General features: G+C 54.7%; 1 protein-coding gene across 1 annotated transcript in view; it reads left to right on the top strand.

Moving 5' to 3' along the window:
• SLIT1 (slit guidance ligand 1) overlaps nucleotides 1-13,663 on the top strand; it is a 163,263-nt gene that overhangs the window by 111,197 nt on the left and 38,403 nt on the right. Inside the window, exons 5-15 of the mRNA XM_035026232.1 lie at nucleotides 48-119; nucleotides 1,168-1,239; nucleotides 1,878-1,949; nucleotides 2,468-2,631; nucleotides 3,886-4,033; nucleotides 4,457-4,528; nucleotides 5,019-5,090; nucleotides 7,265-7,336; nucleotides 8,091-8,234; nucleotides 12,730-12,893; nucleotides 13,603-13,626. Of these exons, the coding sequence (XP_034882123.1) occupies nucleotides 48-119; nucleotides 1,168-1,239; nucleotides 1,878-1,949; nucleotides 2,468-2,631; nucleotides 3,886-4,033; nucleotides 4,457-4,528; nucleotides 5,019-5,090; nucleotides 7,265-7,336; nucleotides 8,091-8,234; nucleotides 12,730-12,893; nucleotides 13,603-13,626 (1,076 nt within the window). The remainder of the gene's footprint in view (nucleotides 1-47; nucleotides 120-1,167; nucleotides 1,240-1,877; nucleotides 1,950-2,467; nucleotides 2,632-3,885; nucleotides 4,034-4,456; nucleotides 4,529-5,018; nucleotides 5,091-7,264; nucleotides 7,337-8,090; nucleotides 8,235-12,729; nucleotides 12,894-13,602; nucleotides 13,627-13,663) is intronic.

Genomic DNA, 13,663 nt, shown 5'->3' with positions numbered 1-13,663 from the left:
AATCTCTTCTGATCAGTGTTTTTCTCCCTCTGGCTTTACCCTCTCAGGGACCTGAGTGAGAACACAATCCAGGCCATCCCCAGAAAAGCTTTTCGTGGAGCTACAGACCTCAAAAATTTGTGAGTCCAGGCCTGGGAGGGAGAAGGGTGCAGGGGCTGGAGGGCCACCCCTTGCAGTATCCTTGTGCATCTCCCTGAGCCCTGTGGCCCAGGCAACCAAGGAGCTGGTGTGGGCTCTGAGATGGCTGGGGCCAGCGTGGTCTTCTGGAACAGTCTGGGGTCGAAGGAAACAGGCGGCCTTTGGGGACTGGGTAGAAGGGAGTGTCATGAATTGTGGGTGCTTAGGTGAGGTTCATGGTCCATTTAAATGGCCCAGTCCGCATGCTCTTGCCCTTCAGTAGATTGAGAGAGCTGGGTGTGAGTCTTCTCTTCCAGGTACATACTGTGGAAGTGGCCGCAAGTCAGTTAACTTCACTGAGCTTCAGTATATTCTGTAAAATGGGACCATCAGACTTGTTCTGAAGTTCAAATGAGACATGGAAATAAATATGCTTTGTCAAGTGCTATTTAAATGTAATGGTTTCTTTCTATTATTCACATTTATTCTGGTCCAGGCTTGTCACCTCCCCGAGCTCAGACTGCGGCAGGAATGACAAATGCCCGGCATGCCTGTCACTCCCTGACCCCAAGTCTGTAGTAGACAATTGGGCACTGCCTTCTTTCCCAAGGGACCCCAATCAAGCTTCAGTTTACTCCAAAAGCAGCATTCCAGGTGGCCACAGCTTGTCAGTCTCACTGGGCCCTCGGGGTGAAATCTGTGTGTGAGCTCTCGCTGTCGCTGCCCTTGGGAGAGGCTGTTTCGTCTTCTAGTTGCCAGCACCCTCCAGCTGGTCTCCAAAGTGGGGGGGCAGGTGCCCGGTCCCCGGAGGACATGCAAAGTTAGGTGGAGGAATAGAATATAACTTTTATTTGTATTTATTGTTTTAACGAAATAAGAAAGAACATAAGCTTTTGTTAGTATTTGCTGTTTGGATCGACACGTATGTACTGAGCAAAAGACTGGGGCCAGGCCTCTTTGTTTTAAACTAATGGAGCGCTTGATCAAAACATCTGGACGCTGCTGCACTAGGCAACATTGCTTCCTGCACAGCTTTCTTTTGCTTCACAGACAGCTGGACAAGAACCAGATCAGCTGCATCGAGGAAGGGGCCTTCCGGGCTCTGCGGGGGCTGGAGGTGCTGTAAGTGGAGCATGGGAAGGGCATCAGAGGCTGGAGAGGCTGGAGAGCCTGGGAACGTGGGAGCTCGGCCCAGGCAGCCGGGGGGTCAGGCTGGGAGCAGCACTGGAGGCGGGAGCGCCCCCGGGACGCGGCGCTAGGCCCAGGGCAGAGGCCATGCTCTCTGCTCTCCTGGACTCGCCACCCAGGGTCGGGGGACACCTGCTCGTGGGGTCGTGCCTGCAGCGCCTGACCCAGGCTTACCCTGCGCACGATGAGGCCCAGGGCAGTATCTGTGGCTTCCAGGACTTTCTGACACATGAGGCGGGAATGCCTCCCCGTCTCCCTCTGTGAAACCCCGCACTTACTTCCCAACCAGCTCGAGCCCACGGGTCCTCTTGCTCTACCTCCTGTCCCAGTCTGTGGCACCTGCCTTATCACCTCCGTCCCAGCTCAGGGCTTTCCCTGAGGGTAGCTCTGTGTCTCCTGCTCTTCAGTGGGCGTGTTCTCCAGGATCCAGCCCAGTCCCGGCTCCCCTGGAAGGGGGACCGTGGATCTGGGTGTGAGAGTCTGAGTGCGCGTCAGAGAGAAGCCCCGTGCCCTCCTTCCAGTGTACCTGCCTACTGCACAGACGCCCTGTGACTCTGGTTTCCCCTGCCCAGGACCCTGAACAACAACAACATCACCACCATCCCCGTGTCCAGCTTCAACCACATGCCCAAGCTGCGGACCTTGTGAGTCGGCCCAGGGGTGGCCAGGGGCCCAGTGGCCAAGTGGGGGCTGGCGCCGGGGGTGGCGGGGAAGGGGCTGAAGGCGTCCACGGGCGGGAGAAAGAGCTCCTTCTTCTTCTTTGCATTCTCAGTGGTCATCCACTCAGGGTGGTGGTGTCGGAGTCCAAGGGGGGAGGGAAGTGACCCAAAATGGAAGGATATTGAATGTCATTTATATTTGATTTTTCCTCAGAAAACAAGTGATTTGTTTTTGTGTTTAAAAATGAGTGATGGGCTTTGGGGCAGCGGGTCCGTGTGGGCTCAGTGGGATGGATCATTTGCTGGTCACACTCCGGCCAGTGACTGCCCCGCGCGAGCTGGGAGGGCGGGGGGCGGCCGCCGGGAGTGTCCTGAGCTCCGACTCTGGGGCTGCGTGGAGCACCGGAGGCTTGGCCCGCTCCCTGGTAAGGGGGGGTTCCCACTCTCGCGCTGGGGCTGGGGGCCCAGGTGGGTGGGTTGTGAGCTGCCCTCTCCCCCCGCAGCCGCCTGCACTCCAATCACCTGTTCTGCGACTGTCACCTGGCCTGGCTCTCACAGTGGCTCAGGCAGAGGCCAACCATCGGGCTCTTCACCCAGTGCTCGGGCCCCGCCAGCCTGCGTGGCCTCAATGTGGCCGAGGTCCAGAAGAGTGAGTTCAGCTGCTCAGGTGGGTACAGGCCCTGCCGGGGCTCTAGACTGCCCATCACCTGCCTTCTGCTCCCCCCGCCCCACCCCTGCATCTTGTTCCCTCCCATGACCTCCTGTCACCATGCACTAACATCTGGCCAACCCGTGACCTCCTCTCCTCGCCCATCACCTCCTGTCCTTATCCACCACCCCCATCTCCGGTCCTCACCCGTCACCTCCTGTCCCCTCCCACTTCCCCCTCCTGCCCCATCTATGATCTCCTATTCTCACCCCTCAGAAAAAACCATGTCCGAGAATATTCAAGACAGGTTTCTTTCATAGTAGCCCAGGGTTGGAGACAGCCCAAGAGTCCACCAGCAGGGGAATGGATAAACTAATTATGATCTGTCCATACAGTAGAATACTGCTCGGCAGTGACAGAGAGCAAGCTGCTGATGTACACACCAGTGTGGGTGCATCTCAAAGCTTTTGTACTGAGCGGAAGAAGCCAGACACAAGAGGACCTGCTGTCTGATTTCATTTATGTGAAGTCCACAGATCAGCAGAACCAATCTTTGGTGATAGATCTCAGAATAGCGGCTGCCTCGGAGAAGGGGCATGAGGGAGCCCTCTTGGGTGACAGAAATGTTCTATGTCTGGGGACGGTCCTGGGGGTGTACCCACGAGTGGAACTTGAGCCAGCTATACACTTAAGATGGTGTGCCTGTATGTTCTTCTTCAATTTAACAAATTTATATCGGCCACTACACTTTATCCTGGTTTTACCACCTATTAGCTGTGTGATTTTCCACAAATTAAATAATATCAAGGACTCAGTTTTCTCACCTGTAAAATGGCCACAAGAACATCACACCCCCGTAGGTTAAGTGAGATACTGCATGTATAACCCTTCCCACAGCATGTGGCCCAGAGTGAGTACCCGATAAACATAGTCCTTGTCATTCTCTGGTGACCCATGAGGAGATTCAGGCTCAAAAGTGTTGAGTGACATGGACTAGAACCTGGAGCTTTAGAATTTAGGCCAGGATTTCCTAGTGTTTGAATCACACTCTCATGCAGCCGAGTTAGGTTCAGATTCAAGTTCAGCAAATATCTATCAAGCACGTGCTATGTGCTGGGCGCCCACAGAGTTACATGGTAGTCCTCGGTGATCTCCTCTGGTTCATCTGTATTCAGAGAAATACTATCTACCCTGTCCCCACCCGTGATGCTGTATCTGGGGTGGGAGGTGCTAGCTTGGGACACCCCAGGTCACAGCCCCCTGTTTCCTCAGGCCAAGGGGAGGCGGGCCGCGTGCCTTCCTGCACCCTCTCCTCCGGCTCCTGCCCCGCCATCTGCACCTGCAGCAATGGCATTGTGGACTGTCGTGGCAAAGGCCTCACGGCCATCCCTGCCAACCTGCCTGACACCATGACGGAGATGTGAGTATGGGCCAGGGCCGATGCTGGGCCGCGGGCCCTTGGGCCGGGCCAGGCTCTGGTGGTCCAGTGAAGGGCTCGCCCGAGGCCCCTCCGTGCAAATGGAGGAGAGACGGCCAGCCTCGGCTGGCCTGAGCCCTCTACCCAAAGCTGGGCAGTTCTAGAGACTTGGGAGGGTGTCCCTCTGTGGTCCTTTTGTCCAGCCCAGCGGGGTGAGTCTGCTGGAGTTGGTTTCTTAGTAGTAGCCTGATTTGTGGGCTCCTTTCGGCCACAAAAATCTGGGGTGATGGGGCTCGAATACAGCAGCTCCCTTCCTGTGCCAGGGCCAGCCTACCTACTCCAGATGGAGGCTGGGAGCAGGGGCAAAGGGCCTGGTTTGGGCGGTAGCAGTCAGGACCCAGCTGCTTCTGTGTTCTCTCTCTGCAGCCGCCTGGAGCTCAATGGGATCAAGTCCATCCCCCCAGGAGCCTTCTCTCCCTACAGAAAGCTGCGGAGGATGTGAGTGTCTCCCGCCGCTTCCTGGGAGTCAGCACGGGGCAGGGGGAAGGGCCTGGAACAGGCACGTCACTGCCGTGGGGCAGGTTTATCTGTGACGTGTGGCTGGCGGCGGTGTGACCTCTCCCAGTTAGCGTGAGGCCCACGTGCGGTGTTGAGCCTGAGTCTGGCACATGACCAGAGCTGACTGTCATCCTCCGTCCCGGTCGGGGCACTCCTGGGAGCAATTGCGGACGTGAGAGGGGGGTGTAGGGGACAGCTGAGCTGCGGGGTAAGGCTTCCTCAAGAACGGACCAAGGCTGGACTGCCGGCCTGAGCACGAGCCTCAGACTGCACAGGGAAACATGGCCGGGGGCTTTTCAGGGGGATGGGAGAACTGGCCCCCCAGTTTTCTAGAAATGCCTGCCCTCCTGTGGCATCTGGGAGGAGGGGCCAAGCAGGGCTCTGTAGCTGCCGGGGGATTCAGCAGGCTTCTCTCCCGCTCCCCTTGTAGAGACCTGAGCAACAACCAGATCGCAGAGATGGCGCCCGACGCCTTCCAGGGCCTCCGCTCCCTGAACTCGCTGTGAGTAGCCATGCCAAGTCTGCCAGGGTCCAGGGTGCCCCCACCCCTGTGCCAGGGCCCCTCCGGAGGGGGAGGCCGTGCCCAGCTCCCCCTTCCTCGCTGGCGGACACTCTGCCGCTAGGAGTGGGTGGAGGGAATCCAGACCGAGCTGTTGCCCCTGACAACTCTGGTGCTCTTCCTGCCCCGAAGGGGATTTTCCCAGCATTCTTGGCTGCAGTCACCTGACTTGGCCCCGCCTTCATGTTGGCCCCGCCTTCATGTTGGCCCCGCCTTCATGTTGGCCCCGCCTCCCTCCTGGGGCCCCTGCATTCTAAGCTCCCAAACCTTCCCCAGCTCACTTATGAGGGCAGCCACTCCCAGCTCCAGTTGCGACGTCTGCCACACCTTGTGCCGTTCATCTCAGGTGTGCTCGCAGGTTGTGGGGGATGAGAAAAAAGCATTTTCCTCCCCCTCTCCCCATTTCCCTTCCCTGGAGGGTTTATGGCGGGGGGAGGGGGCGGTCCATTAATCTACAAAATGCTATGCGGCATCAAACATTCATCTTGGAAATGTTACTTCATCTCTCTCTTTCCCAGAGCCCTCGCTTGCACCCCCAGGTTCACCAAGCCCCTCACTGTCTGAGGTCCCACAGCACCTGTCTATACAGAGTGCACTCAGGGCATCCTGTAGTTGGGTGAGCCCCCCATTGGTAGGGGCCATTTGTTGCTCTGAAGAGTGCGTGTTTTTGCTTATCGTTGGCAGCACTGAACACATGCCTTGCATAGATTAGGGGCCTGGGAAGTGAAATAGGATGGAACTCCCCCTTCGGGAGTGTAGGAGGCTGCCAGCTCAGTGCCTCTGTGTGCACCCTCTTCTCTTGGAGTGGAGTGTGAGGTAGTGGGTGGGACCAATTGTGAATGGCACCCCTTAAGTTGTGCAGTGTACAACCTGCACAGCTGTACCTGACAGCCTGGTGATGAGTCGCTGTCATTGGCTGAGGAGATCAGATTCTGGAGGTGGCCTGCCAAAATGCAGGGCTCTTCATTTGAAAAGTGAATGAAACTCTTTCTAAATTGGTACATGACAATAGCCCATTTAAAATGTGGGTTCCTATTGCTCATGGATACCTAGTCAAAGCCATCTCCCCACTATAGGGAACTTTTGTGCTGATGTCATGCTAATAGACCTCGCTGACAGTGTCCACCTTGGCAGAGCCTGACCCGGTGTCCCTGCTTCAGCCCCTGCTCCCTCCACTCTGATCTTTCCAAATGCAAATCTGATCCTGTCTCAGAGGCTTCCTGGTGCTCACTGGGTAAAATCCAAGCTATTATTCCATTTGTTTCCTCTATTCAAACCACACTGAATTCGCATGGGCTAACCTGGATCCCACTGCAGAGCCTTTGCTTCTGCCATGTCCTCCTCCAGAAAGGATCTTGAAGTACATACTGTTTTTACACAGGCTGAGTTGTTTCCGGGGTGGCTCGTGGGGGCTGCTTGCAATATTGGGAATGGAGTATACCCTGTCCCCAAGCCCTGTTGATACTTCTCCCTCTGCCTGAACCCATTCCTGCATGGCTTTTTGGAACCTTTGCTTCTTCCCTACTCATACATGGAATTCCTGCCCAACGCAGAGGGAACTAAGGTGAAGAAACCCACTTGTACCCCCACCGCCTAGACCTCCGCACAGCTAAATTTTGATCTGTTTCTTTCTGGTGTGTTATCTGTTGCTTGACGTCAGAGCTCATTCCGTGCATGCCGTTTAGCATTCATGTTTTTTTCTAGTAATTCTCTGAAAATATGTTAATTACCCTACCCATGGGATTTTCTCCTCTTTGAACAGTCTCATTTTACATCCGGGGCCAGCTTAATTTCCTATGAAGTTCCCCAAAGAGAGGGCCCCTTTGCAGGCTTCTGTGGGTTCCATGCATGAGGCAGAGAGCAGGTACTGGGGGCCTGCTCTGCAGTAATGGGGATCATGGCTGCCTCTAGCCCATTGCAAACTACAAACGGAGGACCCTCTCTTAACACACTTTACTGCCACCTGCTGGCAGCTTGTTACAACAAACCTACACCACCGTGCTGTGCTCTGTGAATGGTTTAGAGGGGGTGCCGTTGTGTGGGTGCGACTTGCAAAGTCGTTTCCCACCTGGTAGGCTCTCCTCTTACTTTCTCTTTCTGCTGCCTTTTGTCTCCAGGGTCCTGTATGGGAACAAGATCACAGACCTCCCCCGGGGTGTGTTTGGAGGCCTGTACACCCTACAGCTCCTGTAAGGACCCATCTGCGGGTGTCCTTGGGTGGTGCCCAGGGAGGGGGCTAGTATTCCTCTGGCCTCTCAGACTAGCCTTGCCAGCCTCTTTGGGGTACAGGACTCAATGAGGCAAGGAGCTTGGACAATGGCAGAGCTGGGGGTGCTGCGAGGGACCCTGGGGTTCTTTTGAGGCCAGGGAGGGAGGGAGGGGGGTCAGGTTCAGAGCAGATCACGGGACGCTTGAGCTGAGAGGCTCCCGAGATGCAGCCTGTGTTCCCGAGGGGGTCAGGGTGGCTGGGGACAGAGTTGTCTCCTACGGGGGGACGCTTGGACCCAGCTCAGCCTCCCTGAAGCATGAGAGTTCAGGCAGGGGTGCTCTCCCAGGATCCGAGGGGCGCAGAACACAAACGCTCCGTCTCAGGTGCCTGGCAACCCGGCAGACTCTGGAAAGGAGGGGAGCCTCCAAAATGCCTTTGGGAGGTGGCCTGACCACTGTGCTCTCTGCTTCCCAAGAACCCTATGAGCACTTGTAGCAGGTCCTTGAGAGCGAGAGGAGCCGGTGGAGCAGGATGGTCCCTTGCACAGAGAGGGCAGTCGGAGGTCTCGGCTTCCTGCATGCAGTGGACAGCCAGAGGACCGGACTCGCCGCGCCAGCTCCTGTGCACTTCTCCCCGAGACAATGCACGCTTGGTGCCAGGGAGGTGCCCAGGGCATGTTGACACGGCCGATTCTGCACCTCTCCCCTCACCACCCAGCCCTGGTCTGCCCACAGGCTCTTGAACGCCAACAAGATCAACTGTGTCCGGCCCGATGCCTTCCAGGATCTGCAGAACCTCTCACTTCTCTCCCTGTATGACAACAAGATCCAGAGCCTCGCCAAGGGCACCTTCACCTCCCTGCGGGCCATCCAGACCCTGTGAGTGCCCTCTTGCCCTCCTCCCCTCAGTCCCAGCAGGAGGACCTAGGGAGAAGTGACAGGCTCCGGGGACAGGCAGCTGTCTTGTCCTGTGCCTTTTGCTCACCAGGAGTGGCCTCTTATAGAGGAAAGAGCACAGACTTGGGGTTGGATAGTCCTGGGTTCAACTCCCAGCTGTGCCTCTTATTGACTGTGTGACTCTGGTCAAGTTAATCAGCTTCTCTGGGCCTCAGTTCACTCATTTATAAAATGAGGATACTATTTTCTTGTAAGGTTGTTAGGAGATAAAAGGGGACGTTTACACAGAGCTGAGTTCATTGTAAGTACTTCTGAAATACATGCTCCATGGGCATTTATTATTAATTTCGTTATGGCCATTGTTTATCTGCTGGACAGTGCTCTCCATCAGATAATATCCGCATGGCGGGGGGCAGCCAGGTGTGAAACAGGTCAAATAAAAGGCTCAACTCCTGCTCCCTGGGGACCCTGCAGATCAGCAAGGACACGTTAGGCACGAAGACAACTTGTTAAAGCCCACACACCTGCCTGCAGCCCCCTCCTGCTAATTAACTTGCTTACAGGCAGGGAGAGGAAGATGGAGCGCGACAGGGAAATCTTGCCAAGTATGTGAAATCAGAAGTTACAGGGAGACATGGGCAAGGTGGAGGATTTTACGCAGCTGACGGGATGTCCGAGAGAAATGCACAAAGGAGATTTCGAGGCTGGGGACCCACACACAGGAAAGCCTGGGGTATAGGGACCAGGACTGAGGGTCTCGTGTGAGGAGCTTGTCTCCGGGTGGACGGAGAGTGAACATATCACATGGATTGCCCTTCCTGGGGGTGGCCTCTGTCTTTGGCTGGATCTCAGAGAGCGCTTCTGCCCGCCAGACACCAGGCCTGAGACCCTGGCCACCGTCGGCAGGCACTAGTGGGGCACAGAGCTGGGACAGAACATCGGAACAGGAAGTCTTCCTGCAGGTGAGACAGAAATAGCGGGACACTGAAAACAACAGCAGTCGTTGCTGTTCGTCGAGCCCTGACCCAGGGCCAGGCCGCGGCTCGTTCCGTGTGTTATCTTCCTGAACACTCACAATGGCCGGTGGACGTACGGTCTACTGTCCCGACTTCACTGATGAGGAAACTGAGGCAGGAGATCATGGGACTCACTCAAGGTCACACAACATCTCGTAGAGCAGATTTGGTCTCGGGTGTCTCTTCACCATCCCTGAGAAGTTAGTTAGCTTTCCCCTCAATTGTGCTTTTTTTCATAAGAATAGACGTCATTATTTAAGGCGGGAGAGCAGAACCGGACTTTCATAAGCGACTATTATATATTAACAACCAGAGTACAGTTTGGAACGAGAATAAAAGAAACACAGACCCAGGAATAATCAGATATTCTCAATATAGGTTTGGAGGATTAAACGCCTTGACTGAGTCACGGGTCAGGCCTGAGCAGATTTAAACAACCCACACCCTGCTTGATCTGTCCATCGGTAGCTCTGAGATCTGTGGCCGAGTATCTGTGCCCCACTCCTGACTTTGCTGCCATTTTCCTTGCTCCAAGAGATTTTTCAAAGTTTTTTTTTTTAAAACAGCTTTAATGAGGTATAACATATACCATAAAACCCACCTGTTCTAAGTGTACAACTCCATGATTTTTCCTATATTTACAGTTTTCTACGATCACCGCGATCATCACGATCACATTTTAGAACGTTTCCGTCACCTCCCCAAAATCCCTTGTGTCCTTTTACAGTCAGTCCCGATTTCTAGCTGATTTCCAGGCAACCACTAATCTAATTTCTGTCTCTATAGTTTGCTTTTTCTGAACAATTCATAAAAATGGAATCATCAGAGGGCGCCTGGGTGGCTCAGTCGGGTAAACATCTGACTCTTGATTTCGGCTCAGGTCATGATCTCAGGGTCGTGAGATCCAGCCCCGAGTTGGATCCACTGGGTGTGGAGCCTGCTTAAGATTCTCTCTCTCCCTCTGCCCCTCCCTTCCCACTCCTGCTCGCTCTCTCTCTCTTAAAAAAAAATTGGAATCATCATGATATATCTTTTGTGACTGACTTTTCATGTTTTTGAGGTCCATTCACATTATAGTGTGTATCAGGACTTGGTTCCTTTTTATGGCCAAGTAATTTCCCATTGAGTGGATCGACCACATTGTGTTTATCCTTCCTAGTGGATGGACATTGGATTTCCACTTTGGGATCATTATGAGTAAAGCTGCTGTGAATATTTGCTTACAAATCTTTATGTGGACAAATGTCTTCATTTCTCTTGGGCTTTCTGGGTCACATAGGAAATTTACATTTAATTTTTTAAGAAATTGTCAGTTTTCCAAAGTGGTGGTAAATGCCATTTTACATCCCCCGCCCCCCAGCAGTGTATTATAAGGGTTCCAGTTTGTCTACGTCCTTGCCCATACTTGGTATCACTTGTCTTTTTGATTATAGCCACTGTAGTGGGTGTGAACTGGTGTCTCATTGTGGATTTAATTTGACTAATGATGTTGAGCATCTGCCCCAAAAGGTTTCTAGCTGTGACTTATTAATGCATATTTCAAGAAGGACACTAGAATAAAGTCTTCCCTTCTGCTTTCTACTCTCACAAATGTTCATGGAGGAAAGGGCATGGCCCCACATGCAGCTCATTTCTGGGTGTGCCTTTAACATGATGATATTTTCCCAAGCAGGTATTCTTTTTCTTCTTCCTGAGCATTTTCCCTTCTCAGCTCTCTGCTCTTTGCGATTGTTAAAAATTCCAATTTGTGTCAAATTCTTAAGCCATTTGTCTCTGTGGGTGGTTCAAGTTTTTATAAATTGGCTTTGACACAAATAACCTGTTCTTAAAAAGGATATATTCTACCCCACACCCATTGAACATTTTAATACATGCCTGAACAACATAATTGGATTGATTTTAAACAGAGTTCTCTACCGAGATTGTGATAAAGGGAAGCAATTAGTTCAGGCAGAGGCCAGGCAGTGAGGCATGGGCGTCTAGATGCAGCTGGGTTACCGGGCGGATCCCAGAGCAGGCCCCGAATCCTAATGCATTTTTCAGTCATCGACGGAATCTGCCACGGGGCTTCAGCAAACACATCTTTTCCGTGCAAACAGACAGTTTAAATGGGGAGACAAATGTCCAACCAGATGCAGAAGCGGGGGTGGCCCACCTGGCGATGCTGACAGGAGCCAGGACTCAGGCAAGGAAAGCGAGGACATGGCCCAGGGGAGTGGCAGGGACATCTGGGCAGAGAAGGCTCCAACCAAGGAGCCCAAGCAGGAAGCAGAACCCAGGAGGTGACGAATAGGAGAGCGTGGCCAGGGTCAGAGCTGAGCTGGGTGCAGACCCTGGGCAGGGCTCATGCCTCTGTTTGCATGGCCCTGGCGCCCCATCAGGGCTCTGGGCTGAGGCCAGTAAGTAGATGGCCTGAACTGGTGGCATTAGATGGAGAAGTGGCCATCCATGGCTAGTCCTCCGAGCTGGCCCCTGCTCTGTCTCCCTGTACTTCCATGCAGAAGCATTAGCTCTCAGGTACAGGTGCTGGAATATTCTCAGTTTAGAAAGTTTAGAAAGCAGGGCATGCCCAATGCTATGATGGCCAAGACACAGGCCAGCAAGCTGGCTGCTGGGGTGGTTCAGATGTGGCTGGTATGAGCCTGTTGGGGTGGGGAGGGCCCACGAATGGGAAAGCCACCCATGTGGTCGCTGAGAGCAACCCAGGTTCCTACAGTCAGCATCGCCTGCCAGCTATCCCCTCCCCACATTTATCCTGCTGGTCACACAGGCAGCCTGGCAAGAGAATACAAGTGATTTCCCCGTAAGTAACTGTTGAGCCATGTTTTCTGAGTTTCCCTTGTGTCCAAAGACAGGGTGTAAAATGGTCAGGGGTGTGGGACGGGGGGAGGCAGCCCTCATGGCCTGGGTTGGGAATGGAGATTCCCATAAGTGAGGGGCCGCAGTGGGCACTCTGAGACATGCCCACCCCAGCTGCAGGACCGGCCTTGCCACCGCTGGTCCCATCCCCTTCCTGACAAAGCCTATGGAGAGAAGTTGCTATTGCCTGAGGCCACAGGGAGGGGACCACCCATGACAGAGGCCTCTGGGCACCAACAGTCCTGGGCTCTAATACCTCTTCTGTCCCCTCACCCGTGGAAGGCTGGGTAGTCTGGCCGGTCTCTCCAGGTCACTCTTGCCTCCACTTGTGTTTGTGAAATGTCTCGGGGGGTGGGTACGGGTGAGTAGATGGACTTGCAGGGGGGAGTGCAGCAGGGACAGCTGGGAGCTCCAGAGCCTGTGGAGATCCTTCCCTACTACCATGTTCTGGCCAGACTTCTCTGTAGTTGGTGGGCGTACCCAGGCAGTGGCCCAAGGTGGTGCGTTTCAAGCCACCAGCGAGAAGCGAGGCCCCATCCAGGCAGAGGTCAGCACGGGTTTGCAGCCCTGTCTCTGATCCCCACTCTGCCCGCTCTGGACAGGCATCTGGCACAGAACCCTTTCATCTGTGACTGTAACCTCAAGTGGCTGGCGGACTTCCTGCGCACCAACCCCATCGAGACGAGCGGGGCCCGCTGCGCCAGCCCCCGGCGCCTCGCCAACAAGCGCATCGGGCAGATCAAGAGCAAGAAGTTCCGCTGCTCAGGTAGCTGCCCGCTCGCCCACCTGTCTGTCCACCTGCCTGCTGTCTTCAGTCAGCTCAGAGACCGGTGATGTTTTCCTCATGGCTCCAACCGCGTCTCCTAGGCCACTCTAGGCCCTCGAGTGGGCATAGTTCCCAACCTGAAGCCTGGGATCTGAGTGGTTGACCAGCCCCACTCTGCACTGTATGGAGGCTTAGGGAAGACTAGGGCTGGCTGAAGGTCCCTTAGGGAGGCCTGCCTGGTCAAGGACCCAGGTTCCTCTGCTCCCAGGACAATTTGCTGCCATGCTACTCCTTTCGGAATCAGGAGGCCTCAGTGAGAGAACTGCCTCCTCCAGGCTCTGGGGCAGCAGAAACTGGCTGGGGACAGTGTGAGTCAGCCTCTGAGCCTGGATCCTGGTCAGGGATCTGATGCCTCTCTGCCCCATCCCCATCTTGGGCCATTGCCCATGAGCGTCCTGTATTTTGGCATTCCCCGAGAAGTTCAACTGGGGGTGGTACAGCCCCCAGCCTCAGCCTGGCCAGGGAGCATCTGTGCTCTGTAGCAAGGCCTTCTCCACCTGGGGCTGGGCAGGTGGGCTCTGGGGCCCGAATCTGGGACCCCAGTGTTGTTCTTGGGGTGCCTTCACCTGGGCAGTGGGGTTGGGGCCTGGGCTCTTCCTGCAAGTCCTAGACAATTGCAGCTTCATGGTGTTTCTGCTTCTCTCCCCAGCCAAAGAGCAGTACTTCATTCCAGGTAGGAGAGTGGGGGGTACTGAGGCCAGCCTGGGGGG

This window comes from Mirounga leonina, unplaced genomic scaffold (genome assembly GCF_011800145.1).
Source record: "Mirounga leonina isolate KUSES-001 unplaced genomic scaffold, KU_Mleo_1.0 Mir_114, whole genome shotgun sequence".
Classification (NCBI taxonomy): domain Eukaryota; kingdom Metazoa; phylum Chordata; class Mammalia; order Carnivora; family Phocidae; genus Mirounga; species Mirounga leonina.
This window is presented reverse-complemented; position numbering and strand designations above follow the sequence as displayed.